The following is a 27,912-nucleotide window of genomic DNA, read 5'->3' on the forward strand; positions in this document are numbered from 1 at the left end:
TTATGCTTTCTTTGCCATTGCTCTTTGTAAGAATACACTGAGCATCTTACTGGCTTCATCTGAGAGGGGGGTTTATTATTAGTATTATTGGCATTAAGCCACTCTAAATAATATAAAATAAAGCACATTATACTGTACAATAAATGCGTCGATGCATTTCGTCCATTAGATGGCGCCAGATGAATAGGCACCTAAATGCACGGAGCATAAATCCACAACTCCTAAAATTGTTGTTTATTCCCAAAAGTATTACTTTAAAGTCTAAAACAGACCTCTTTCCTAGCCAGACTACTTACTGTATAATGTATTCACAATTTAAAATCCAAGAGTTTAATATACAATTATACTCCCACACCCACACATACAAACACAAACACACCAAGTCCCACAAAACAAGTGGTGTGGCTTTAATGGAGCAAGTCTGCACACAGTGGAGTATTTATTTCTTTAAAAAGTCAACTAATTATTAATATGACTCACAACAGCATGTGCTGTATATTTGGAGTAGGTCATACTTACTGATGAACCTAGCTGTTTAACTCTCACTGTAAACATTTTATATACAGACAATTTTCTGGCTGGGTTAGCTACACTCAAGTTTAACTGTACAATAAAAACATATCCCATTTACAAGTACCACAACAGCACTTGTGTTTACAGTACACACAAGCTAAATGCACACATTCAATGCTCCATTAACAAGACTAACCATGCAGGTTTAATAATGTATGGTCTGGTCATCTTGATCAGAGCATGTAATATTTTGACTAGCGGGCACCATTTAACTCATCTGATTTGCTTAACTGGAATTTCTGTAGTTCAACATTCATGAAACAAGTGCTCACAGTCTCAGACGCATGCGCACAAACATACACTCTTTTCTGAAACAATGTAAATTCCATTATAGGATTCCTAACAAAACAACAGAATGGAACATAATAGGCACACTGAAACCACACCTAAATGAGATTTAGTGACAAGGTGACTTTTTTTTTATACATAGTTAAACCACTTTCCCTTGTTCTTTGTTTAAAATGTCAATATAATTGTATTTCTGATCCTAAAAAGGATGTGTGAAATACATCAAAACAACGTCAGTATTTATTAACTGTCCACAATTTAAAAGACTATTCCCATTTTAAGAAATACTGATCTGCCGGGATGCTGTGCTTCGAGTTTATGGCACAGTCCGGCTCTTGTTGGTACCAACACAGGCAGCTTGGTTAACCCGATAGCGCTCTCTGAGGTTGCGCCGTCGGACATGCTCATTGGTAATCTCCAGTACGTTCGCTTCAGGAAACCAGCCTTTCTGTCCATCAGACAGACGGATCCCCTCATACCATCCTAAAGGAGACAAGCAGAGAAAATATGGACAAAGGAAAGAGAGTTGAAATAGATTTAACCCTTAATATTGTGTTCCAGTCAAAACTGACAGATTAACATTTTTTTGTAGTTTATTTCACACACACGTGTGTTTTTTTCATGTTGTGTTTCCATGTTTTATGGGGACTTTCCATAGACATATTTTTATACAGGTTTTTATACTGTACAAACTTTATATTCTATCCCCTAAACCTAACCCTACCCCTAAACCTAAAACTCACAGAAAACTTTCTGCATTTTTACATTTTCAAAAAACATAATTTAGTATGATTTATAAGCTGTTTTCCTCATGGGGACCGACAAAATGTCCCCAGAAGGTCAAAACTTTCAGGTTTTACTATCCTTATGGGGACATTTGGTCCCCACAAAGTGATAAATACACGCTCACACGCACACACACACACACACACACACACAAACACTACATGTGTTGAGCACCCTTTTGTGCATCGTATTTCCATGTACACTCTTTGAAGAATATTTGAAGATCAACAAATCATATTATGCTGTGTTTGGGCTCGTTTGAATTGGGATAGTCTGCTAAAATTTACAAGAAGTACGTGACAAAAAACACTCCTGTTTATTATATTTAAGTGTGTCAGTGGGAATTTCATGCACTGATACTCACTACATTTTGGCCTCTGAGTGAAACAAATTTGCTCATTCCACTTAACTAATTTAGACCTTTACAACAAAAATGTCTCATCTTTTTGTGTTTTTGCCTTAGCTTTAAAATGACACCTATTGTGTTTAGAACAAGCAATTATTTATTACATAAATATTATTCTTTCTTTTTTTTCTGCTGGTAGTGCCCCCCACTATCCCGGTATATGTGGGCCGGTCATTTTTGACCGGTAACACAAAAGGTGTTAGCATAAACAAACACAGCACAAGGATGTGTCAGATGTGCTTCAGATGAATGAAATGTATACTATGCCTCACCTTCATTGGTTTTGCGTGTGACATTGACAATCTCTGTAGGCTCCAGATTTAACTCATCTGCCTGAACTGCCACATACTGTTCTACACATTGCACTTGAGGACAATCTGTTACACAAAGACAAACACATTAGTTTTTTTCATCATGGTGTGGACTTAGCATTGACTATTATGGTTTTTATACTTCATATTATATGTATATTTTCTATCGCCTAAACCTAATCCTCATAACGACCTTTCTGCATTTCACATTTTCATTAAGACATTATTTAATATACAACCCCAATTCTGAAAAAGTTGGGACAGTATGAAAAATGCTAATAAAAACTAAAACTAAAAAAACGGATACTTCAGCAAATAATCCAGCACTTTGAAAACAATATTCCCCAAAGACAAATTGGAAGGATTTCACCCCTACAGTACACAATATAGTTAAAAGATTAAAGGAATCTGGTCAAATCTCGGTGCGTAAAGGGCAAGACTAAAACCACTTCTGAATATGCATGATCTCCGATCCCTCAGACATCATTCATCTGTAATGGATATCATGATCATGGGCTTTGGGATAACTTTAGTAAACCTTTGTTAGTCAACACCACTCACCACTGCATCCACAGATGCAAGTTAAGACTTTACTTTGCAAAGCAGAAGCCCTACATCAACACTGTCCAGATGCACTGCTGACTTCTCTGGGTTCGGTCTCATCTTAGATGGAAAGTAGAACAGTGGAACAGTCCACATTTCAAATAGATTTTGAAAAACACAGCCGTCATGTTATCCAAGGAAAAGAGGAAAAGGATCATCAAAGCTGTTATTAGTATCAGGTGCAAAAGCCAGTGTCTGTGGCCAGGGGTGTATCAGTGCCCATGGCATTGGTAACTCACACATCTGTGAGAACACCATGAATGAAGACGTGTACTGTGTCACAGTTAGTCACCGTTATGTTCATAATGACTCTTATTTTGATACAGTTTTGTCTTCTGTCATTAGTTTGCCTTTCTCTAACTGGATAATTTAGTGCACTATGATGACCTGGATCATTTAGTGCACTATGGTGACCGTGCTCTGGTGATTTTCTTCAGAGCTGGTCTAAATAGTGCACTAAAGACACGGATGCCTCCGGCGGATCTTGACTGGACACTGTGTGATTATGTGGATGCGGCTCTGGAACTTTGTGGCTCACATTTTACTGTGGGTAAGGAGGATGAGGACATTGATTCACCTCCCACAGTGAACCCCCCCACAGTCTTCCACAGCCCCTTGCTCCAGGTCTACCACGGCCAATGATCCAACGCCCACGTCTGCCACGGCCAACGAGCCAAGGCCCACACCTGCCACATCCGTCCCAGAGCCAGCGTTGCAAGCCTCATCTGACCCAGAGCCAGCACTGCAAGCCTCGTCCGTCCCAGAGTCAGAATTGCAAGCCTTGTCTGTCCCAGAGCCAACTCACCAAGATATTAGACCTGGAGTTGGTTCCTGCCGTTGTGCCCACACAGAGAGCTCTTCCACATCGGCTGGTTCCATCCAGCCCCTCTACTTCACTGGTTCATTATAGCCCTTCCTCTTCTGCTGGTTCCGTCCAGCATGATGGCCCTTCCTCCTCCACTGGCTCCGTCCAGCAAGATGGCCCTTCCTCCTCCACTGGCTCCATCTAACTTAACAAACTTGTCTTCAGTGCCCAAATGCTTAATAAGTGTTATTAGAAGATATGGTGACGTTTCACAGTGGTAAACACTAGACTGTCTCAACTTTCTTGGAGCGTGCTACAATCATCTGATATGAAATGACTGTACATAAAAAAAAAAAAAAATGAAATTCGCAAGGTAAAACATCATATAATGTGTAGTTGTAGAGCTTTCTTTATAGCAAAGGGTTATTATAATTTACAGATCACACATTTTTGTTTTATTAGCATTTTTCATTTTGTCCCAACTGTTTCGGAATTGGTGTTGCATTTACTAAGCCGTTTTCCTTGTGGACACCAACTGACCCACACATACACATGGGTGAGTCATGAATGGAAGAAAACACATTCCTCTAGTAAGAGATTTTATAAGCTGTAAACAAAAGCATGACAAATATACAATTAGAAAGCAATTTATCTCAAGCATGTATCTGAAGAGAGAAGAAAATATGTTGGAGAGCAAAATTACAGGCATGCACAAACATGTCACACATAAGCAAATCCCTGATCGACTGACACAAAATAAAACCCACACTCACCCCAGTCCTCATATATGACTTCCTCTTGATCTTTATTGGGGTCGTTAGGATTGTGGATTACTGCCAACCACCTATGTAGGTCAGATCTGATTGGGCATATAGAGAAAACATAAATGCAGCAGAACAGCTTTATATAGGTTAACTCCTCCATTACTTCACCTCCATGACTTAACAGACTTAAAGGGATAAGTTACTGAAACAGAAAATTATTTCATCATTTACTCACCCTCATGCCATCCCAGATGTGTATGACTTTCTTTGTATTGCTGAACACAAATTAAGATTTTTTTAGAACAATATTTCAGCTCTGTAGGTTCATACAATGCAAGTGAATGGTGACCAGCCCTTTCAAGTTCCAAATATCACATAAAGTCAGCATAAAAGTAATCTCACATGACTCCAATGGTATAATCTATGTCTTCAGAAGTGACATGATAGGTGTGAGTGAGAAACAGATTAATATTTAAATCTACTATAAATCTCCACTTTCACATTAACATTCACATTCTTTCACATCCTGAAAGTGAAAGTGGAGATTTATAGTAAAAAAAAAAGACTTACCGGTAAATATTGATCTGTTTCTCACCCAAAGTGATTGCAAAGTGAACACATATATTAAACCACCGGAGTCATATGGATTACTTTTATGCTGCCTTTAAGTGATTTTTGGACCTCAAAGGTCTGGTCACCATTCACTTGTATTGTATGGACCTACAGAGCTAAAATATTCTTCTAAAAACCTTTGTTTGTGTTCAGCAGAAGAAAGAAAGTCACACACATCTGGGATGGCATGAAAGTGAGTAAATAATGAGAGAATTTTCATTTTTGGGTGAACTATCCCTTTAAAATTAATTAAACTTTTATGCAAAAATACAGTTCTTTGGTTTCTGTTTATTCTCTTATGATTACTATAATGATTAGTCAAACTGTTTAAAATGTATATATTCTCATTTGTAGCAGGTGGATTTTTGTTTAGTTAGAGCTGTCCTTGGCAAATGATTTATTTTTAACAGGCTAAAACTGTCGGGTGCCTGAATATATTTTATTATAAATTTAAATGTAAGTTTGAGTGCGCCACCTTTACACTCTTTTCTTAAAATTATTTTCTTATGATCATATGAATTCAAAACATATCACAGATCACGGATGAGTAAAATGAACAGTATATGGCTTATTTATAATTCCACGTACTGTGTGGGAGCTTTCAAAACTCTCTCCATCTGGCGTCCCTGGTGATTCTCCAGCAGGGTCAGACAGAAGCAGTTCTCCAGACTTTGCACAGATGTGTCCTCCCCCAAAGGCTGCACCTGGACCAGGGAGCGATGGGCATGATCTAGGACTACATACCGCTCAGAACTGCAGCACAGCAAATACAAGTGACAAATTACAACAATTTGAAATGTAATGCATTACACTATACTTTTTGACTAAAAAAGTAATTCGATTACATAACAAATTTCCCTTGTAATCAGATTACACCCAACACAGCTCACAATTGTTGATGACCAAAACACATTCTTAAACTATTCTTTCACTATTGTTTCCCTGTGTCTAATTGTTCCTCTCTGTTCTGGCTTGTACTTTTCTGAGCAAATTTGAAACTTTGTATTGCGACACTTCTCATGTTACTGTCAGTTTAGGATGAATTGCTCATTTTATATTCCTCATTTTTAAGTAGCATTGGATAAAATTGTTTGCTAAACGAATATGTAAAATGTTATAAAATGTGTTACCCTAATTAACCCTAAAAGTTTTGTAGACAGGTTAGAAAAGAGTGAAACTATAAACACAGACAGGTTTTTCAGCCTTCTACCTTTTCTTGCTTGCAATGACAAGAAGATCATTGAAGAGAAAGAGGTAGACAGGGGTGAATCTGGGGCGGAGATTCAGGAATGTTCCTCCTCTGTTTATTTCCTGCAACTCTCCACGTTTCTCCAAGTATCGTGTTTGAGAGATAATTGGAACTGCCTGAAGAACAGATTCAACGATGAGTCAAAACATGTATAAAAAATACATTCCATATATTTAATACAAACTACTTATCTGCTTACCTTTAGCTTGTCAAACTCCAGCATACCATTAATCTGAATAAGTTCTTCCACCTGTTTCATTTTTCCAACCTGAGTATTACATTCTTCTATGATCTGTGAGTATGCGGATGAGAAGGTGTTTAAGATTTAAAGAAATCATTTGATTCAATAATAGCCAACTACACCAAAAGATTATTTCCATTTATAACCATTTATATTCCTCATAATAATAATCATATTCAACTTAAATGTGAACATAATAATATACATAATTTTATAATAATATTCATATAAATTCTTATATCTCTTAATTTTGTAAATGGCAACAATGAAATATTCTTGGCTGAATTATCACAAAGAGACAAACATCTTAAAGGAACATATAAAAAATACAAATGTTTCCATCATTTACTCACCCTTGTGTCATTTCAAACCTGTATTCATTTCTTTTTTTCTGTGGAACAGAACGGACACAGGCAGAATGACAGCCTCAGTCACCATTTAGTTTCATTATATGTCAAATAAAAAGATACAATGAAAGTGAATGGTAACTGAGACTTACAGAAGTATGTAAACTTCTGACTTCAACTGTATGTGATATTTGGAGCTGTAAAGTTCTGGTCACCATTCACTTGTATTGAATGGACCTACAGAGCTGATATATTCTTCTAAAAACCTTAATTTGTGTTCTGCAGAAGAAAGAAATCATACACATCTGTGATGGCATGAGGGTGAGTAAATGACGAGAGAATTTTAATTTTTGGGTGAACTATCCCTTTGATTCTATTTATTAGTATCGTTGAATCCTTAACAAAACCATGGCATATCAATTTAATTGTACCCAAATGCATATTTCCAGTAACCGGACCTCTATGCAACCTTGTTTTCCACACCCTTCCCCCTCTTTTCCCATCATTTTCTCTTTACCTTTTATCTTCCTCCCTAATGGGATATTTTGAAAACAATGAGCTCTAGTTTGATACAAGTATGGAACAGTGGTTGAGGAGCGACATAATTATGATAGGAAAAATCAGGGTGCGTAAATAACAGTGGCAATAGGATGTTTACCTTGGACACAGTATCCAGAGCTTTAGATGATGTTTGTTCCTTATCTGTACCTATAGCCGTTCTCTTCAAGATGTTCTGTTTAAAAAAGAAGCAAATCATCTTCATCTTGATTCTGTTCATATTACCTTAATGACTCTGCTAAATTACAATGCAGCCTTGCAAACATTTATATGTTATTGTGGTGTATCAGATTACAATACAGTTCAGTCATAACAACTCTCAGAAAGATTTAGGATGTTTATGTGGGTATGACATATAAATAGGATATTGTTCTTGGTCTAGATCTGCTACACTGCTGCTGCTGCAGACCAAGTACAGATACTTGCTATTGCTAAAACATACACAGACATGTTGAGTTAAGCATGTGAACATGCTGCTGCACAATTGGACAAGCACAAGACACGCTGCATCAAGCATATATGACATGCTGCTGCACATTTAGAGTTGAATACAATCCCTATATTGCAAATCTAGACACGTAGAACTGGGGAGGTGGAGGGTTTCAGAGAAAACTCTTTCAGCGCACTGCAGTGAAATTGGCTTACTTGCAAACTGAGCAAATAAACATTTTAGATTAAGAAAGTTGATTGGCTACATGATTACATGGGCCTATCAGCTTACATCAAGTGAGCCAACTGGCTTGACATATCACATGAGACTGAGCTGCTTGGCTAACAGATAACAAGTTCAAAGAATCTATAAGCTTGCATTATGTAGAAATGTATGCCTGAACTTAGTAATTTATGATTGCCTAAAACATATAATTCACCCACCTCAATGAGCATTTTAATGCGTGTGATTCTCTGGAAGGGCAGCAACAGGAAGGACATGAAGGGCAGTCGCTGACACTTGGGTGACTCCTGCAGTCGTGTGATCACAGTGGCAAACTGGGAGTTAGTTTGCCTGTGAGAGACATTAGGCAAAAGAAAGAGTGAGAGAGTACACCAAAATAAAGCTGCACTCTGTACAACAAAGGCACATTATATCATAAAATCAATGGTGGAAAAACTCTTTTGTTTATTTGTATTGATGTAAGATATTATTTACATTAGAGTGGTGTAGGTCTTTTCCTGATAAACCTGGTTTCGAACATAGTCAATATATACAGGGAAATGGTGTTGGGCATGATAGTGGATCAAGTCACAGATGTCTGTGATGATAATGCTCTCATCTAGACTGTCCTGCAGGTCCTTCAGAAATCTGTGAAAATATATCAGAGGTATTTAAAAATAGATGTTTGTGACTGCTGTGATTTGTCTTATACATTATACTGCATTGTCGGTGCTTAAGACAATTACAAGTTGATGAAGATAAATATGTCCCTCTCCTGGAATTTTAGGTTGTTATAACTTTTCTTTTCTAATGGCGGATGTAATTAACAGCAAATACAGCTCTGTCAGCAAAATTCTAATGAGTGACTTGTAATTGTTACATTTGGCAAGCTGCTCTTAGTGGCAGTACAATAACACACTCTTTCATATTAAAATTTACTCTATGGGGACTCTATGTATAAAATAAACTAATTTCTGAGGTTCAGGCAGTACTGTTTCAGCAATTATAAACTGTAAACATCATCTTTTTATCTTTCCGTGGGCACACACATACCCACACTGACACTCACCTCTCGCTGACCTCTTGGATGCGCAGGATGTTTGAGAAGAGGGTTTTTTTGTCTCTGTTAATGAGAGTTTCATTCAAGTCACTTGACTTCATGAAATGCTCTGTAAGCACACGCAGAGAGCGCAAGTACGACATTTCTGATGTAATCACCTCGAACATGCTCTGCACAAAGAGAATAACAAACACATATTTTTTATGCAATCTTTTTTGTATATATTTTATCGATTTAATCTATATCGCAACAACAGAATCTTAGTATTACATTTAATATTTGAGAGAAAAATAAATATAAAAAAATAAAGCCTGTAAGTACATATAGTATAATATAGAAATATAGACATATAGAAATACAATAACATTTCTTTAATAATAATAATACTTTAATATAATCAATTCAAATAATAAATAAGTAATATTTATAATCATGTTACAATATTAATAATGATTATAAATATGTCTTATTAATAAATATATATTGTTTATAACAATTATTAAAACATATTTAAATAATATTTAAATAAATCCATAGATTTTAAACCATAATTTGAGATTATACTGTGTGTGTGTGTGTGTGTGTGTGTGTGTGTGTGTGTGTGTGTGTGTGTGTGTGTGTGTGTGTGTGTGTGTGTGTGTGTGTGTAAAAACTAAGAGACCACTGCAAAATATCAGTTTCTCTGGAATTACTAATTATAGGTATGTGTTTGTATAAAATGCACATTTATGTTTAAAAGTAATGACAAAATTTCTCTCAAATCCCAAATAAATTTTTTGTCATTTAGAGCATTTATTTATTATACAACTGGTCAAAAAAAAAAAAAAAACAATGCAGTGTTTTTTATTTTAGTATTGTATCGTATCGTTTTTCATTTCAAACAACACAATACTAATGTTTTAACTTAGGAAGAATTCAGTAATCAATATTATGTGGAATCACTTTGATTTTCAATCAGTGCTTTCATGCGTCTTGGCATGATCTCTACCAGTCTTTCACATTTCTGTTGGGTGACTTTATGCCACTCCTAGTGCAAAAATTCAAGCAGCTCGGCTTTGTTCGATGGCTTGTTGCCATCCATCTGGAATGTGTTTAAGAGGAAGATGGATGGCCACACAAGGCACGATTTTGCATCCCCTTCCAGGGCTGAGAGGCCTTCACGTGTGGCCTTTGATCGGAGCACAGCGGACGAGCCAGAATTGGCGCAGTCGGTTATGAACACCATTTTACCGGCTAGAGCACAGTCCACAAAATGCCTTTTTTCACTTAAATGGAATGTGTTCACTAATTGGGGCTTTTCACAAGGCAAAGATCCAGTGAACTGCTCCATACCTGAAATTCAAACATTTCTTCAAGAGCAATTGGACGCAAGGCTCAAAGTTTATGTGGCGACTATATCTGCATATCATGATATTAATAATATATGACTATAGATCATATATCCATTCTGAGTGTTCTCCTCCAGGCCCACCATGAGGGTCTTTCACTTGCATACTCATGTCAGTCCTCATCCCGTGGGACTGCGGCGTCATGTTTCCTCTCTGGAAGGCTATGTCATGTAGTGTGGCGTGATGACACTCTGTTTCCCATCACGTCAGCTTAGGGAACAAGACATTGTATGAGCTGGCCACACTACAGACTCAGAATTCTTTGAGGTGCGAGCGTCCCTCAGTCAGAAAATTCTGATGAATGGTGTTTGCGTGCCCATTTTTATACCGGACAGCTTAATGCCTAAAAGGGTGGGGACAAAAAGCTGATTTCTAAAATGCATCATGGAAGGTAAATAGAATGTTTAATTGACCAATCAGTTAGCTCTTTCACCATGAATATTAATGAGCCTTCCCCTGAAGTGCATTTTACTCTCTCCAAAAGCGAAACAAAACAGCGCTACCCAGAACAGCTATCAGCTCTGGTGAAGCGGCATGAGCACAGAGAAGGTACGTTCATTCGCCTACCACTCTAAACCATATAGCACACATCAATATCAACAGCGCTAACTGCTGCCTGGATCAATGGAGAAAAATACAAAGAGGTGCGTGAGCACAGGGCAGATGCATTTTTCCAGGACTGCAACATGCAGTCCATACAGAGTACAAATGAAAACATGCAATATCAAAACAGGACTTCATACATTTGATATGAAAACGCGATCGCCAGATTAATCCAGTTTGCCACACTTGGGTCTATTGTCCATGGCAAGCGTTCATTGAAAAACATCCAATAGCAATTTTTGTCCTTAAAAGTGATAAACCTGAGAAATAATGATACAACTGATGACAAACAATTCTCCATTGTTTACATGAGATCTTGCCTGATAGAATTATCTTTCATCATCGTTCTTCAACAACCTATGCAATCTGAGCAGCATTCATGTTGTAAAAATGTATATGAACTTATATATTACATTCCCGTAAACAAAATGAGCCTGTCTCCAAAGTCTTTTTGTAAAAATATATTTTTTGTGCAGTGCACAAAACAGTGCAATACAGTGCAGTCAGATTTTGTGTCGTCTTGAAAGGCGGAGCCTTAATTTTACTCTGTATACCAGCAGTGATTTTACAGAGAAAAAAGCTTGCAGGAACCTCATTTTTTGAAATTTGAAACATAACTTCTTTGGCTTTGAGAACATTGTATTTGTGTGTTGTCTTGGCACTTTTATTATTGTATTTTTAGATTATAAAAACATGTTCAGCACAAAATATTTCCATTACTATAAACTTCAGCTTCTCTAACTTTGAAAAATAACAACATATATTAATTCTGAACTTGGGAAAGAAAGCCCAACGTATCTTCTTTCAAAAGATACTACAGCTGTGTCCATACTGCAAAGGGTCAAGTAAATACAACCATTTAAGTTCAGGTATGAAATGTTCATAGTTTGTGCTCAAAAAGGGGGTGCGTATCAACAGGTTATTATTTTTTGTATTTTTACCAAATATGGGTTCTGTTCTGGGAGAATTTCTGCTCACCTCTTGGTACTTGCACTCTTCTTGTGTAAGGGTCTGTAGGACACCACTGTCTCGCACTGCTGGCTGCTCCCGCCACAAACTGTTCTGCTTGAGAGTTGGAACGGGACTGAATCTTGGACCTTTAGCTCCTTTCTCTGAGCTGACTGTATGGTATGGCTCCATCTGGAAGTCTATGCTGGTCTTACTGATGTTACGACACACTGTCCTCCTGATCTCCTTAGATATATATGTTTTTGTGTAAAACTGATACAAGAAGTCTGCAAGGTCCGAAATATGGGAGAAAGGGAGAGAGACAATAGTGGTGATATCAAAAAGATGACAATGTTGTACCTTGTTCCTATTTAGGAAAGGACAGCATTAGAACAAAATGCATGAATGAATTTATGAATGAATGAATAACATAATTAATTCCTTTTCTTGGAACAACTACAATATAATTTAGGAGAATGTTACGAACCCATGCAGGTCACAATGTTACAATGCAAAAAAATCGCAATAGTCCTAAGAAAGGACTTTCTTTACATTTTAAGATGAAATTTAACCTGGACATGTTGCCGTTTTCAAAGGATTCACCCTTATAGTAGTTAGTATGCATAAAGTTTGTTTTACAAAGTTTTCTGTGCAAATTGGTTATTTATTCGGTCAGAAAATGTATACCTTCATCCATTCCGGCTTCCAAATCAGCATATTGTTGCAGACATGGTAAACGTGGAGATCTGAGGATGAAACAGAGATTGAGTTACACAGGTATGACAGCTCTGTGACTGTAGAATTAAAGCTTAGAAAGCTTAACCAGAAACGTTGGAAGGGTGGAAGAAGTGTCAAAATATTTACTTCTCCTTGGTTCCACATATTTCTCCATTAGCTCCTGCACTGTCATTCTCATCTGTTGATGGTAGGGAAGAAGAGACCAACAATTATGTTAGATAAACCAGTACAGAAATAATCAACCAATATCTATCTGAAACATTTCATTTAAATTCAACATGAAATTTAGTTTGCAACCCATTTTAATTTAACCATAATCTGTTTGATATCAAATTGAAGCAGGATTTTAAGCAAGGAAAAAATGTAAGGTGAGACTTGACTTTGTCCATCGGGAACTAATTGGATTGTAAAAAGTGCACATTACATAACAGAATGGAGCCAGGAAGTTAAAAAAGGAAGAGCAGCCAAAAAGAAAAGTAACTGTAGAGGCATAGCAAGTTACAACATTTTGATTAGAGGATAAATATTGATTTTACTTGGAATATACTTGGAAATAGTATTTACTTGGAAATAATTACACTTCATAATTATTTCCACTGATTACATGTGGGAAATCTTCTTATTTTGTGTATACTGTATATTGTATATATTATATTTTTTGTATATGGTCTCCTTATTTTGTGTATACTGTATATTATTAGGTGTATTAGGTGTCAGACTTTATTGTAATTGTCATACTGCTATGTTGCTTTGAACCGCACCCAAGACTTTCACCCACTGTTGCACTTGTGTATATGGTTGAGTGACAATAAAGGGATTTTATTTGATTTGAATAGCATGCACCAATGAATTGTGTACAATAAAGGGGCATTCGCACATACAGCAACTTGCAGCAAGTTGCAAAGAGAGTTGGCGATATCCGGCGACAATGAGACAGAGCTCAACTCTGTGCAAATGAGCAGCGACACAATGCGCGTCTACCAACGAAAGTGTAGACAGTAATCCACCCCCTTACAGCGATAGTACAGTGACTTCATTTAATCACAGTATGTGTGAATAGAACACAAAAGGAGATGTTAGGCAGAATGTTAGGAACTGAAGGCCTCAGTCCACATTCACTTCTATTGTGCGGAAAAAGAACATCATCAACATTCTTTAAAATGTTTCTTCTTGTTCCATGAAAGAAGAGTAATACACATTTGGAACAACATGAAGGTGGGTAAATGATGACAAAATTTTACATTTTAAGTCAACAAACCCTTAAAGACCATGAATGGGTATTAAGAAAGTGAAAAGGGTCAATTTTGATTTCATGTTGACTTTAAACATTATAATACCATCATATGCACCTATAGACTGCAGAGAATAACTGCTGAGGCGTCTGCCATTTTCAAAGGTCTTGGATGGTGGTGTTGGTGGAGCTCTTTGTTGTCGAGGACTGGAAGGTGGGCTGCATTTGGTAGGGGGCAGCAGAGGGGAAGCAGGTCTTGCTAGAGGTGGAGGCATAACAAGGCGAGGGGAGCACCTGTTGTCTAAAGGCTTTCGAGGAGGGATGGCTGGAGGGGTGTGCTTGCTTGTAACAGTGTCTAACCCCTTTTGCGGTCTCGGTGAAGTGACCAAATCTAAGCTAATGTCATATATGGATTCCTCTTGTTCGTCAATAGACTGGGCTTTTGGGACGTTTGGAGGGGTCTGGGGAAACGGGACAACAGAGGCGATCAGTGTTTGAGGCCCAGGGTCTGATTTCCTCCTCAGTTGCTGCTCTATGAGGTTGCGGGTCTCTTGAAACTTGTCTTTATTAGTTACCGGTTCCTCTGTGTTGTTCTCACCCTCAGATAAAGATTCACTCAAAGATTCCACCTCCATACTTGACTTTCCCAGTTCTCCAGCTTCGCTTTCTCTCTCTGCGGCTCTTTCGATCTGATCCTCCATGTCACTGGTCTCAACCTCAAGATCCGACCCCATCTCTTCATCCTCACCATCCTCTTCCTCCTTTTCACTTATTGGCACCCATACAAGCTTCATGCCACGCCTCTGCAGGTGACACACACAGCCGCAGTTCTTCTCACACTGAGGCTCTGGGAGAGGGCTTGAATCCCGTTCTGATCGCAGTTTGCCACCCTCTTTCCCATCAGGAGCTAGAAGAATACATGAGTTATGAATACGGTTAGGTTTTTCTTGTAATTCTGACACGGTTCAAGTCAAGTTTCCATAATGAACCATACACTCTCATTATGAACCATAATCCAATATTAGATATTGTAAAAATGCCTATTTGTCAGAATTTGTTTTAGAGTGAAATGTGTCTAATGTTTTTTAGATTAAACTAATAAAATTAGCTTTGCGCAATAGCAAACCCTCACAAAACGTAACTTCAACATGCTGTTGTATCAACACAAACACAATATCAGCACAAGGGGCACAAATTAACCACAGAAAGTAACCCAAATGCTCAAAATACTATATTTAAAATGATTTAACAAATGATCATACATTTGATATATTTCATTATATTCTATTTTAGGACTATAGTTATTGGTTTAGTGCCTCTGCAGACACCATAGTGACAAGTAACTATCAGAGTTGATTTTAAAATTTACTTTACAAACATTATTGTTAGATAAGTATTTGACCAAAATGGACAGCATGGTTTGTATTTTTATATGGTTAAAAATATGCCCTCATAAAGGTAAAAATGCCCATGGTAATCAATTTAAGGGGGAAAATAATGTTATTTGTGACACTTACCAGCAGCAAAAAAGGCAACTCTTTGTAAGTTGCATGTAGACTTTATATAACTTCCCTGAAACACCAATAATAAAAGATGCCCACAGTGAAGGTGACAACACTAAACTAAAACACTAATACTAAAACAATATTTGGCACAATGTTTGTTCCATATGATATGGTGGTAAATCTCACTTCTGATGTTTCTTATGCATTCACAAAATAGTCAGTTTTCCTACTCAGCCCAATACAGTTTGTTTTGTCAATAATTTCTCTATGCACTATTATCATTACTCACATAGTAATAATTAATTTCATTGTTTGATTTTATGGACATTTTATTGTCATTAACAATTTGTATTGATTCCATTCATAAAATAAACAAACATTATACTTAATGTATAAATACAATTATATACATTAAGCCCCTCCCCCCAAACATTCCCCTACCTGACACAAACACACACTAAAGTGGTCACAAACAATTAGAACATACAAATTTAAAAAGTCCCCTTTCTGCTGGTCAGAGTGTATTGTGACAGAGGTTAATACACTCAGTGACCTATATGATAGCTGGAGTGTCTCTCGATATCCTCTGAAAGCCAATATGGTTAAACATTCTTGTCAAACGAATCCCAGATCTCCAGACTACTTTAGGTCACTTCTACAGCTGCACCACCTGCTCTGTACTATATTTGGGAGTAGCATACACCCCACTAAAGGGGCAGATACTCTGGAAGTGGTGATTACTGCTTTTGGAAAAGGTCATGAGGCATCAGTGTATTACTCCCTGTTAATTCAGAGTCTGGGGGATGGAGCTTCAACTTCTCTCAAGAGATTATGGGAGATTTTAACTTGGTATTGGAGGAGGGATTGTGGGCTAGGATTAAAAAAAACAACATAAAATCTACATATAGAGCTGTAAGGGTGTGTCTGATGCAATTTAAGATATCACATCGATTCTATTGGACCCCCTCTAGATTGTATAGGCTTGGTCTTAAAGACACACCCACCTGCTGGCAATGCCAATCAGAAGACGGGGACACATGTTTTTTTGGGGTCGTAGTCCACAGTGCCTCCAATGCCAATTTCAAAGCTCTTATGATGTGACTTGATGGACAGTTCAAGTTTCATTTTCCCCTAGAATCTCTGAGTGATTGGGTGGTCATTAATATTGAGGCCTCATGACCTTTTCAAAAGCTGTAGTCACCACGTCCAGAGCATCTGCCCTTAGTGGGTGTATGCTACTCCGAGAATATGAGGAGATGGGTGAAGTGGTGGCAGTTGTAGGAGATGACTTATAGTAGGTCTTGGAGAACTGGGATTTGCTTGACAGGAATGTGTAGCACATATTTGGCTTTTAGAGGATTATCGAGAGAGGCAGTTGAGCGGATTATGTAGGTCACTGATGTGTATGTGACATTCTGTCATTGTACTTTTGAAAATGTATTTAAAATGTACTTTTTTAATGTTTTAATACATAATTTTGGGTTCAGCCATATGCTTGAGGCAACATTGAAATAAATGTCAGAATTAAACACATACCGAGTGCAAATGGGAGATGACAGGGTGTAATTTAACTTATCTGGTAAGTTTAATAGAAAGGCTTTGCAATGGCAAAATATGGGCAAGAACTTCCTGTTCAATACAAAACCAGGGAGCGACCAATGAGCCAAATGTCTGAGACCAAATGCATAATAATAAAACAAAATCTTGTCAATCGGCCTATGTAATTTATTGAAATGTAATCTGGGATGCTTACCATTCAAAATGAAGTATTTCGCTATGCTATCAAATTGCTTGAAATAAGAGAGAGGGATATCTACAGGGAGATACTGTTGCAGGTAGTTGAATTTTGGAATACAATTCATTTTAATAACATTAACCTTATCAATAATAGATAAATGTAATGAAGCCCACTTGCCCACATCGCTCGAAAACCTTTCTATTAAGGGGACAAAATTATCTCTAACTAAATCACAAAATACATTTCTGGGAATAAAATGCCCAAATACTTAATGCCCTCTTTGGGTCACTGGAAGTGCCCAGCTGAAAAGCTGTTACTGGGCAGTATGCTGTCAGAGCCAAAGCTTCGGATTTAGACCAATTGGCTCGCAAAGCTCCTCCAAGATTATCTTAAGACAAAATAGTATTATATCTGTAGTTCAATCGGTCAATTCTCTGAGCTCATCAGATGACATGCCTCTTTTAATATTCCCTAAAATTCTCTGAGCTCATCAGATGACATGCCAAGATGACATGCACTTTTAATATTCCCTTCCAACTCCATGAGTTCTTGTGCTTTACATTTTTTATGAATGAGGCATACTTTATGGTCCGGCTCCTAAGAACTGCCTTAAGTGCCTCCCAAGCCACATCCACAAAGGATACTGAGGATCAGTTGGTCTCCATATAAATATTGATTTCAGCCTTTAACATTTGTTGGAATTCAGGATTTTGCAAAAGGGATACATTAAAAAGCCAACTATATGATTCTTTTTCTCCGTATATGGCATCACCTCTAAACTCAACAAGGCGAGATCTGTCTCAGAAGATGTTTCCAATTGAGCAATCAACAACAGATGAAATGAGGGACTTAGATATTAAAAAAATCTATTCTAGAACAAATTTTATGGATTGATGAAAAAGACCCTGTGACAACCCCGCCGTTGGACCGCTCAAGTCTGTGTTTCTACACAAATGAGAGGAATTTCATTATTGGGAGAATTATCCCTTTAAGCAAAACCAGTTGAAATCCACTGCTCTATGTCCAGTCCATAAAAACATAATTTATGGCTTTTAAAACATGATTAAGCTTACACTAAAATGGGCTACAATAAAACAGTATTCGGTTGTATGTCAATGCCTACTATCAGCATGAATGTTGTCATATTGCTCCTTTTTTGCATTAAGACTTCATATCCTTGCTCACCTTTTACAGATCTTTGACTAATATCTTTCATAGTTCCCTGCTTATTCTTTGATTGTTTAAGGTGTTGCTCCACCTCGGTTTTATAGCCTGTGTTATCAGTACTGCCAACCTCTGTTTGAACCTTTGCACTGGGTCAGTATCTCATCCTCCTCTTTTACTCGCATCTCTTCAACTGCCTCAAATACATTTTGCTTGATCTTTTTAAACATCCGTTTTAGCCCCTCTGCCATTTCACCAGAACAGAGACTAATCAGCTGACTGTCTTGAAACTAGACTAGTGGAAAGTATGAGAAGTCATATGTCAAGTTGAGGCTGGGACAGCAGCTTTTATGACACCAGTAAAACAGAAACAACAATAAAGACCATTTGCATTTTAGCTGCAATATACCTGTACTGCCTCAGATCACACAGTTCTGGTTATTAAGTGTTTTATTAACAACAAGAGGAATTTGAATGAGGTACCATATTGATCTACAGTCTAGCAACATTCTACTAATTTATTGAGTCAGGAAAGACTGTTTACAGTCAAAGTCCTAATTATGCACCTCAATCTACAGTTCCTCAATTATTTAGTACTCAAATACCTAACAGTTTAAATTCAGTTCAATATATTTAATTTAATGTAATTGGCTCCGGGAGGGGTTGTTTTATCCCCTCTCCAAAGCCCCATCTGTCTTTCTGTTTAGCAGACTACAGGCACTTTTTAATCCCATGATAAAACTGCTTACCCACTGACTGGCCAACAACAACCACAAGACAATAAACTCTTATATGTTTTCTATGCCTAAATGATGCTTCCCTTTAGTGGAGCACCGATAAGGAAATTTGAGGCTGATACCGATTTTTTTAACACTTTGCCACACTTTTGCTAATTATATTGTGCAGTTATATGCTTACGCCCAACAAAGTAAAATTATGGTATCACTTTAAATAAAGGTTTCATTTGTTAACATTATTTAAAACATTACTGTAGTTAACATGAACTAATGAAATGAATGTTAGTTACAACATATACTTTTACATTTTTCAAATGAAAAGTTGTATTAGTTAACATTAATGCACTATGAACTAACATGAACTAACAATGAACAATTGTATTTTTATTAACTAACATTACAATTAATAAAGGCAGCAAAAATATATTGTTAATTGTTTGTTCATGATACCTAATGCATTAACTAATGCTAACAAATGCACCTTTTTATAAAGTTACCAAAATGAAATTAAAATTACAATAATTGTGAATTGCTAACATTTTGAAACAGTTATGAATTGTACTGTTGTCATTATGACATAGTGCTAAGCAGTCAAAACCATGAGAGCATCACACACAGCAGAGATACGTTCAAAAATAAGAAAATAAGATCCATTACAAGCTCTTAAACTGCAGTGTGAAATCATTCATATCTATGATTTGTTTACTGTATTTGCCATTTTGCTCTAACACAAATGACTTATTATTAAGCATATGCGTGAAGATGTGGTGCCGTTATGCTTAAAATGTTATTGATGTAATTAGCGGCAATGTGACCAACATTAATCTTATTTAAATTGGGATCCTCACAAAATAGCGCTGAGATGAGTGACTGATGAGATATTGAGAGCTCTTGGAGAGCGCACATATTTTATTGACACCAGGAGTGAGCTTATTGAAGGGAGTGAAGCTGAAAGTGCTCATGATCGCTCAAACAGTCTCTATCACTCAACACAACATCTGATTGTCACGACTCACATTACATCGCATATACTCAGATTTGTATAAGCATGTTTATTTGTTGTTTAATTCATATTTATACCCATTAGCAGCCCCTTTATCATCTTCCTGCTCACTGTGCAACAAGTCAGACTAACTATCGTAATGACTCTAGAAAATGGGTAACTTAATATCATACACATGTAATTCTTACACATTTTTAAAAACAAACCTGCATAATCATCTGAATAATTGTATAATTTATAATAATTTATGAATACTTAGAACTGCCAACAGTTCACCAAACAGAGGCCACACTGCCTTGCATCAAGGGCTGAGATAGCACTCATTCGTTAGAGTAGGAGAGTATGTGTGATTCCTTGCATGCTGCAAAAAAAGATTGGCCCTGATTCTAGGCATGATCAGCCAATCGCCGATCACAGATTTAAGATGAAGACTAGCCGATTTAGATTGGTGGCCGATCGATCGGTGAAGCCCTACTTCACTTAAAATCTAAATTAAACAAAAACTTCCAGGAACAAGTAAGATACATAGCTGAAAACAATGTTATTTTCATAATTTTACCTCAAATAAAAAAATATTTAATTTGATATATATATAATAAAAATCGAAAAAGAACCTCAAGCCGGGATTCCAACTCAGGTCACCTCTGGCCGTGACACTACCGCACAATATGACCTCAAGGCTATGGCCCAACATACAACAGAAACTTACAACACAAAATTAAATACTTTAAAGTGCCTTGACTAACAAAAACACAATGTAAGAAAAATAGCTCACATTTCTAATGTACGTTACAAAGCTCATATTCAATGCTACGTTCAAAGGTAAATTGTAGAAAGTCAAACTAGCAATTTGCAGTCCAAGCCATATTTCTCCGATCTCTAGCAGATTACTCCCAACACTAACAGAGTTACACAGTTTACCCTCACAACACCCACTCAAATGAGGAGATGAGATTAAAACTGAGTAAAATAATCAAAATGCAAGTTTGCCATCAATATAAATGCCTGCAAGAACCTTGTTATTCTTCATGGTTATTCTTGTATTTTTATGCCTGTGTTTCTTTCTTTCTCTATCTGGGTATTATTTCTTAGAGTGGAAAACTCACTCTAACCAAACACAGCAGAGCTTACATTGACTACAGTATTTAAAAATGTAACTGGTCTCCAAGAACAGGTTCAGAGGATATGTGATCTGCTCTATCGTTTTGAGTCATTTTGAGCATGAAACACATTTGAGTTTTATAAAATATAGTAAGAAGGAAAGTGTAAGCTTTCTAACAATATAACATATAATGCTCTTTGTACCTGATCGGCTTCCATCACATATTGCAGCAGCAAAGCCTCCTTCTTGCCTACTCTGTGCAGAAGCCTCTTTGTATTCCACCTCTTCTTTCTGTCCAGTGTGATTTTGCCTTGTTTTTGGAGGAAGGGGAGGTGCATTGTTAGCACTGGTCATAGAAGAACTCTTGACTTTGCGTCTTGGCTTTACTGTTGGAGGTTTTTGTCGTCTCTGGTCCATGATCTTTGGTGTACCTCCATGTGGAATCTTTTCTGCCTCTTGCAGGCTGAACTTGTTGACAATATTTTTTACATTCCCAGAGCTCTGTGAGGCTGTGCTGTCCACAGATGTAGTGTCAGAGGCATTATTGGAGGGCTTTAAAGGAATCTGGGGTCTCTGTTTAACCTCAGGTTTTGGAGGTAGCTGTGGAGTCTCTGGGGCAGACATCTTGATTGTTTTTTTATGTTTTAACTAATGCAACCTGGCCAGGCAGAATGGTCACAGAGGGCCTTCAATCTTCAACCTGCATAAAGTAACAAATAAGACAATTAACCTTTTCATGAGTAGGGTCTACCTTCCCCTGCAGTGCCCCCTGGAATGAGTTATTTTTGCACATCACACTGCATAGCCGGTATTAAATTGACATTTTATTGAATTTAAATTTGTGATTTCTTATCATTAAAAATAAAACGAATGTGTATAATATAGTAAACATGTGAACAAATAGGTTATTTCTGCTGTACTATATTTGTTTTATTTGTATTTGTCATTTATTTTGTTTATATATAGCTATAAAAAACAAATTAACAAATAACATCAGCAGTCCGGTTTGCCTATGCACTGTTTGACGTCTCAGACTTTGTGTGTGTGTGTACAGTTTTAACTTCCATTGTGGGGACCAAATGTCCCCACAAGGATAGTAAAGAGATCACCTACACTGTGGAGACCAGCCAGCGATTCCCATGAGGGAAATGGCTTAGTAAACATAATAAATAATAAATGATGCTTTTTTGAAAATGTAAAAATGCAAAATGCAAAAGAACGTTTTCTGTGAGGGTTAGGTTTAAGGGTAGGGGTAGGCTTTGCAGCTTATGTGCAAACCACATTTGCACATAAGCTGACTGCGTGCAAGGGTAGATAGCATTTATATGATGGCTGTGCATATACAAACTATGAACTGTTATCATGGTACTTTTGTGGCACTTTGGCTGTTTGTTACATAAAACAAACATATTATGTTTAAAAAGTTTGTTTGACCAATGACAACCGCTTCTAATGTAAATAAACATTTTCAGCACCCATCGGAGGAAGATCACGTTTGATGTATTGACTGTGCATTTAAGAGCTGTACATTTTTTTTATCATGGTACTTTGGTGATGAGTTGGATGTATAAAATTATCTTATTTTGTGGTTTAAAAGACTGTATGAGTACCTGTTTGAGAATTTAAAATTATTAATAATACTTTCTCTAGTATTACTATCTCTAATACTAATTCTCTATCATTTAACAGAGCCTACATCCATACACATATTCCATGCGCATAAAGGTAGCAAGTAACATTGAACAAGGACACATTTAATGCACAAAATAATGTCCATATTTATATTCTTCTTATTCATTGCATACAGTCCATTTTACAATACCATCTTCTTATGAATATACTGTTTTTGTTTATATAGCTGGTGCTTGACATGGAATAGACAATATAATAGTACAATAAAACCCCCAATTACACTGCACATAAACCAGCCCATTAGCACCTTGTGCAATTTCGCCAAACCCACTTGCATATGCTTGCACGAAAATACCAAAACTTTATGGCCAAGCCTGTTGACTTTGCACTTATGACAGAACACTGAACTTAATGCAAGCACTCTTAAAATAAGGCCCTGAGATTTGTTCTAAGAGAATTCTGAATTTAGTTTCTTTTTCTATACCCAATTGGCAAATAGTTTTACAAACCTTTCTAAATTGTGTTACATTTATGTTAAAACAAGAAAAAATGATTTGCCAATGGGGTAAGAACAATAAACTTACTTCAATATACATTCTCTTAAAACAAGTCTTTATATCTCATGCAATTTTGCTTCTCAGATAAATGAAGTATGTTAAAATATATTTTTTGGAAAGTGAGACAAAAATACAGATTAAGAAAATTATTTCTTTGCAGTGTTCATTTTCACTTTCTTGATAAAAATATATATAATTGCAACTCCTGCAACTTAAAGTCCTCACAACTTTAAACATCATATTCTGTTAACTTATTAAATAAAAAATAAAAACAACATAGTGATCTCTGCACTGCGCAATGAATTATGTGACATAACATAGGAATTCTCTTACACAGTACAGTTTCGACATCACTGTACTTTGCTCTTATCAGTCAGGTTTCCTTAAAGGAATATTCATAAAGGAAATTAACAGAATGAAATTAGTCTCTTTCCTCCTTTTCTTAAAAACAAAAAAAATCAAAGTTACAGTTACAGTGAGGCACTTACAATGGAAGTGAATGGGGCCAATTTTGAAGGGTTTAAAGGCAGAAATGTGCAGTATGTCATTTTTAAAGCACTGTAAAAGCACAAAATTACTTTAAAGACAGTAAGTATTTTAATGTTTACGGATTGGCCAAATTCACTTCCATTGAAAGTGCCTCACTGTAACAGTGACTGAATGCCATGTTTACAATTAGTGCCATGTACATTGACCCTTGGAATGCCAAAAGTCTGCATGCATGTCTTAGGAATGCATTATAGGTTTAAGAATGGATGAACAGATGAATATTAAAGGAATATGTGTATCATTTCATGTTTTATGCAACAAATATGCTAAACAATACCAATGACAGCTTGAATAGTCTTTAAAATGGGCTTAAATTTCTTGGTTTGGCATAATCATATTCTAAGGAGGATATTGGAGGGGAAAGGGTGTTGTTTCTGAGTTGGCTTCCTGTATCAACAGCTCAGGTTGAGCTTTGGCATCACTTGACTCAGCACTCAGACAGACTCAGCAGGTCTGTCAAGTTCTTCAGTGTGCAGCCTTGCTTTGTTTCGATATCCTGAACATCTTAGGCTCAACATCAAACAATCTGAGCTTATTTTGGAAGAAAGAAATGCTTTCCCATGGGTTGAAATAGGGTGGCTGGAATTGTTACCATTAGATGGGTAATCATGTTTCTACATTTCTTACTTCACTCTGATATTTTAAACCTCAGTGACCAGTGCAGCCCCTAAGGCATACTGAGATGTTTTCTTAAAAAAAAATATATATATATATATATATAAATATACAAATTGTGTACAAGATACTTTCCCTCCAACCTATAAACATTCTTAAGAGTGACATGAAACATCCTCCTTTCCTGTTGAACTTTTGCTTTGCTTCCAAGATTTTTAAACCCAACTGGTATGTTGTGATTGTAGAAGTTGTGCACCTTGATAAACATACAGTTTAACGAAAATCTACAGAAATTCGAGCAATTTTAAAAAATGAACTGTCAAAATTATTGTTGTGATAACCAGGAATGCTAGAACAAGCACTAAAAAATGTGGGGCATGGTTTACTTATAAAGACCTAGGTAAAGGGTACACACAATTCTTTGTGGCTTTAATAAGAAATTCTCAATATAGTTTACTTGCAATACTCTGTTTCAAGTACATTTTACTCAATCCTGTTTGCACATTTTACTAAAGCAATGTAGCACTGAATTAAGCCATATTTTTAAAAGTGTACTAACATTTTGATGCTTTTTTAACGTACTTAGTCATATAACACATGACACATGAAAGACTTCCATGGGTAAGCTTAATGCATTCTACGCAGTCTATTAAACAACATCAGCTTGCTTTAATGGTGATAAAAAACAAGATTCAGAGCTGTGCACGCAGATCTCAACAGTTGGTGCACAAAACACAATGACGGTAGCAATCAACAGATCTTTTCTTTTTTTTTTTATAATGAATGGGTTATTTTGAGTAGAAAATGATCTTTAGACTTCACAAATCAAGAAGTTACTAAATGTAACAACAAAATCAACAATAAAAACAGTGTAAATCAACTTGCAAAAAGTGAAACCATGCAAGTTAATTCATTATTCAAGCCCAGTGCATGCTGGGAACATTACTTATTTTATTTATCTGTGAAATTTATTCAAACTGGCAAATAAACATGACATGGTTTTGTACTTTAGGATTGGTACATGATGACACATTGTAAAGATAACAAACAATCATAAATCATTTTTACTTATAAGCTAGAACATATATTTTAACATGCTTGAATTGAGGACAAATTTAGAATTTACTTAATACTTTCAAGTTCTCAACTGAACTAATTTATTCATTGTAGTAAGTACTACCAATACTTGTAAAAATAAATATATAAATAAATACAATTCAGTGCAAATCACTTAAATCAGGTTTTGGTAGCAAGCACCTTGTCCAACTGTTGTGTTGTCAAACACCAGACCTGAACTTTCTATAATCAGTAACAAAAGTGTCTGGAAATACCTGGGTAAATAACATAATAAACACTATAACGTGAATATTTCTAAATGTTCTTCACATGATAAACAATGGTGTTTTGTCCAAACACTGATTTACTGTACTCATACTCAATATGCTATAACCACTGGACCTGTCAATTAATTTAGACACAACTGACGGAGTGTGTGTGTGTGTGTGTGTGTGTGTGTGTGTGTGTGTGCGCGCGCGCATGTGTGTTAAAGGCAATTTTTAAGCACAAACCTATATTAACCCCATTTAAATGTTTTATTCCATTGGTATAAATATAATATGTAAATAATAACTAAACAATGAGTGCTTTTAAAAATCCATATCTGTCAATGTGAAGTGAATCCATGTGCATATTCCACCAAACTACTCACCGAATGTGTCTCGCTCGCCCTTAAAATCCATATAGAAAAGTGATTTGCTGAAATGTGTCCAGAGCAAACTTACTCATAATAAAATTAAAAATGACACTCGCGTACTCATCTGTGAACTATCACTGTTAACAGATCAATATATGAACAGTTTTACAGATGTTAATGGAAATATTTTTTGTTTAAAATGAAAACAATAGACGCCAGTCCGAAGCAAACTTCATATTCGTGAGGATTTGATCAGACATTATTTTCGTCTTTCTTCTTTTGTTGTTCTCTCCGGTAAATCCACACGCGCATCTCCGGATCTTTGTTTTCCAGCTCGTGTACTGTGGAACAGCCGGACAGGGGCAGTGTGATTACAGAATACCCTCCTCCTCCTCCTCCTCCTCCCCCCATCCCATTCATCGCTGTCTTCATCTTCCTCTAGCTGCCTGCCACCCAGCGGAGACTCAGACTGTCATTGTGTGTGTGTGTGTGTGTGTGTGTGTGTGTGTGTGTGTGTGTGTGTGTGTGTGTGTGTGTGTGTGTGTGTGTGTGTGTATGTGTGTGTGTTGTGAAAACTGATGGACATTAGAGGGAAGGAATGGATTTGTTGCAATTGATGTGTAAATTGGGTCCATTTTGACCGCTGGAAAAAGGCAATAGAGATTCATGTGTGAAATAGGTATGTATTAACATTGTAACTTTAAAATCTACACTGTTGATTTTCTACAGGCAAATTGTTGTAATATAGTTTAGATATTATAAAATGTCAAAGGTTATTGAAATAATCGTTAATTGAGACATTATTGGCCAATGTTTACCATGTTTTTTAAAAAAAATGTATTCAAATAAAATCTTTTTTTCAAATTACGTTACTCAATTAATATTCAATATATAACATTCCCCCCTATTATTATACACTTTGGGACCACAATAAAACATATTTTCGTTAAGTGGGTCTTTAGTGCCACGGTGCACTAATCAATAATGTATGCATTTTCAATGGTTTTCAGAACGGTCAAAAATGTCCCGAAGGACAAAAGGAAGGTGCAGATTCATAAGACAATAGGAGGGTAAAATAAATAATAAAGGTTACATTAATATTCGTGTCTGAAAATAAAAAGGAGTCTTTTATTTTGAAAAACAGGTATGAAAGGAGTGGGCTTGCAAAAAAACATGATTTACAAACCTTCCATTAGAGATCCGAGGAGATGAGACGCATAGGTGTGCTGAATCAACTGCTTTAGTGGGGAAACAGCTGATCACTTACTGAATTGACCGCCTGTCCTCTAATCTTCAACATATTTTACACTAAAATCCCTTTGGAATGAACTATGTGTGGAGTTTACTACGATAAAATTGCTGTTTTGGTATTAAACGGTAAAACCTACTATAAAAAATGATCAGATGATACGGACTACTTTGCGACAGAGGTGTCAGTTTACGGCTCTCCTCAT

General features: G+C 36.5%; 1 protein-coding gene across 1 annotated transcript; it reads right to left on the minus strand.

Annotated features, from left to right (window-relative positions):
- Positions 1-26,783, minus strand: LOC127626994 (rho guanine nucleotide exchange factor 15-like). Its single transcript, XM_052103177.1, has 16 exons — positions 26,474-26,783; positions 21,616-22,112; positions 14,282-15,070; positions 13,059-13,110; positions 12,882-12,940; positions 12,225-12,481; positions 9,265-9,425; positions 8,691-8,843; positions 8,417-8,546; positions 7,644-7,718; positions 6,597-6,689; positions 6,359-6,513; positions 5,737-5,901; positions 4,546-4,631; positions 2,326-2,430; positions 1-1,344 (listed from the first exon to the last, which is right to left on the minus strand). The coding sequence occupies exons 2-16, from the start codon at positions 22,034-22,036 to the stop codon at positions 1,178-1,180; spliced, it is 2,868 nt and encodes a 955-aa protein (XP_051959137.1). The 5' UTR covers positions 22,037-22,112; positions 26,474-26,783; the 3' UTR covers positions 1-1,177.
- Between the last annotated feature and the right edge of the window lie 1,129 nt (positions 26,784-27,912).

This window comes from Xyrauchen texanus, chromosome 33 (assembly GCF_025860055.1).
Source record: "Xyrauchen texanus isolate HMW12.3.18 chromosome 33, RBS_HiC_50CHRs, whole genome shotgun sequence".
In the NCBI taxonomy this organism is placed as follows: domain Eukaryota; kingdom Metazoa; phylum Chordata; class Actinopteri; order Cypriniformes; family Catostomidae; genus Xyrauchen; species Xyrauchen texanus.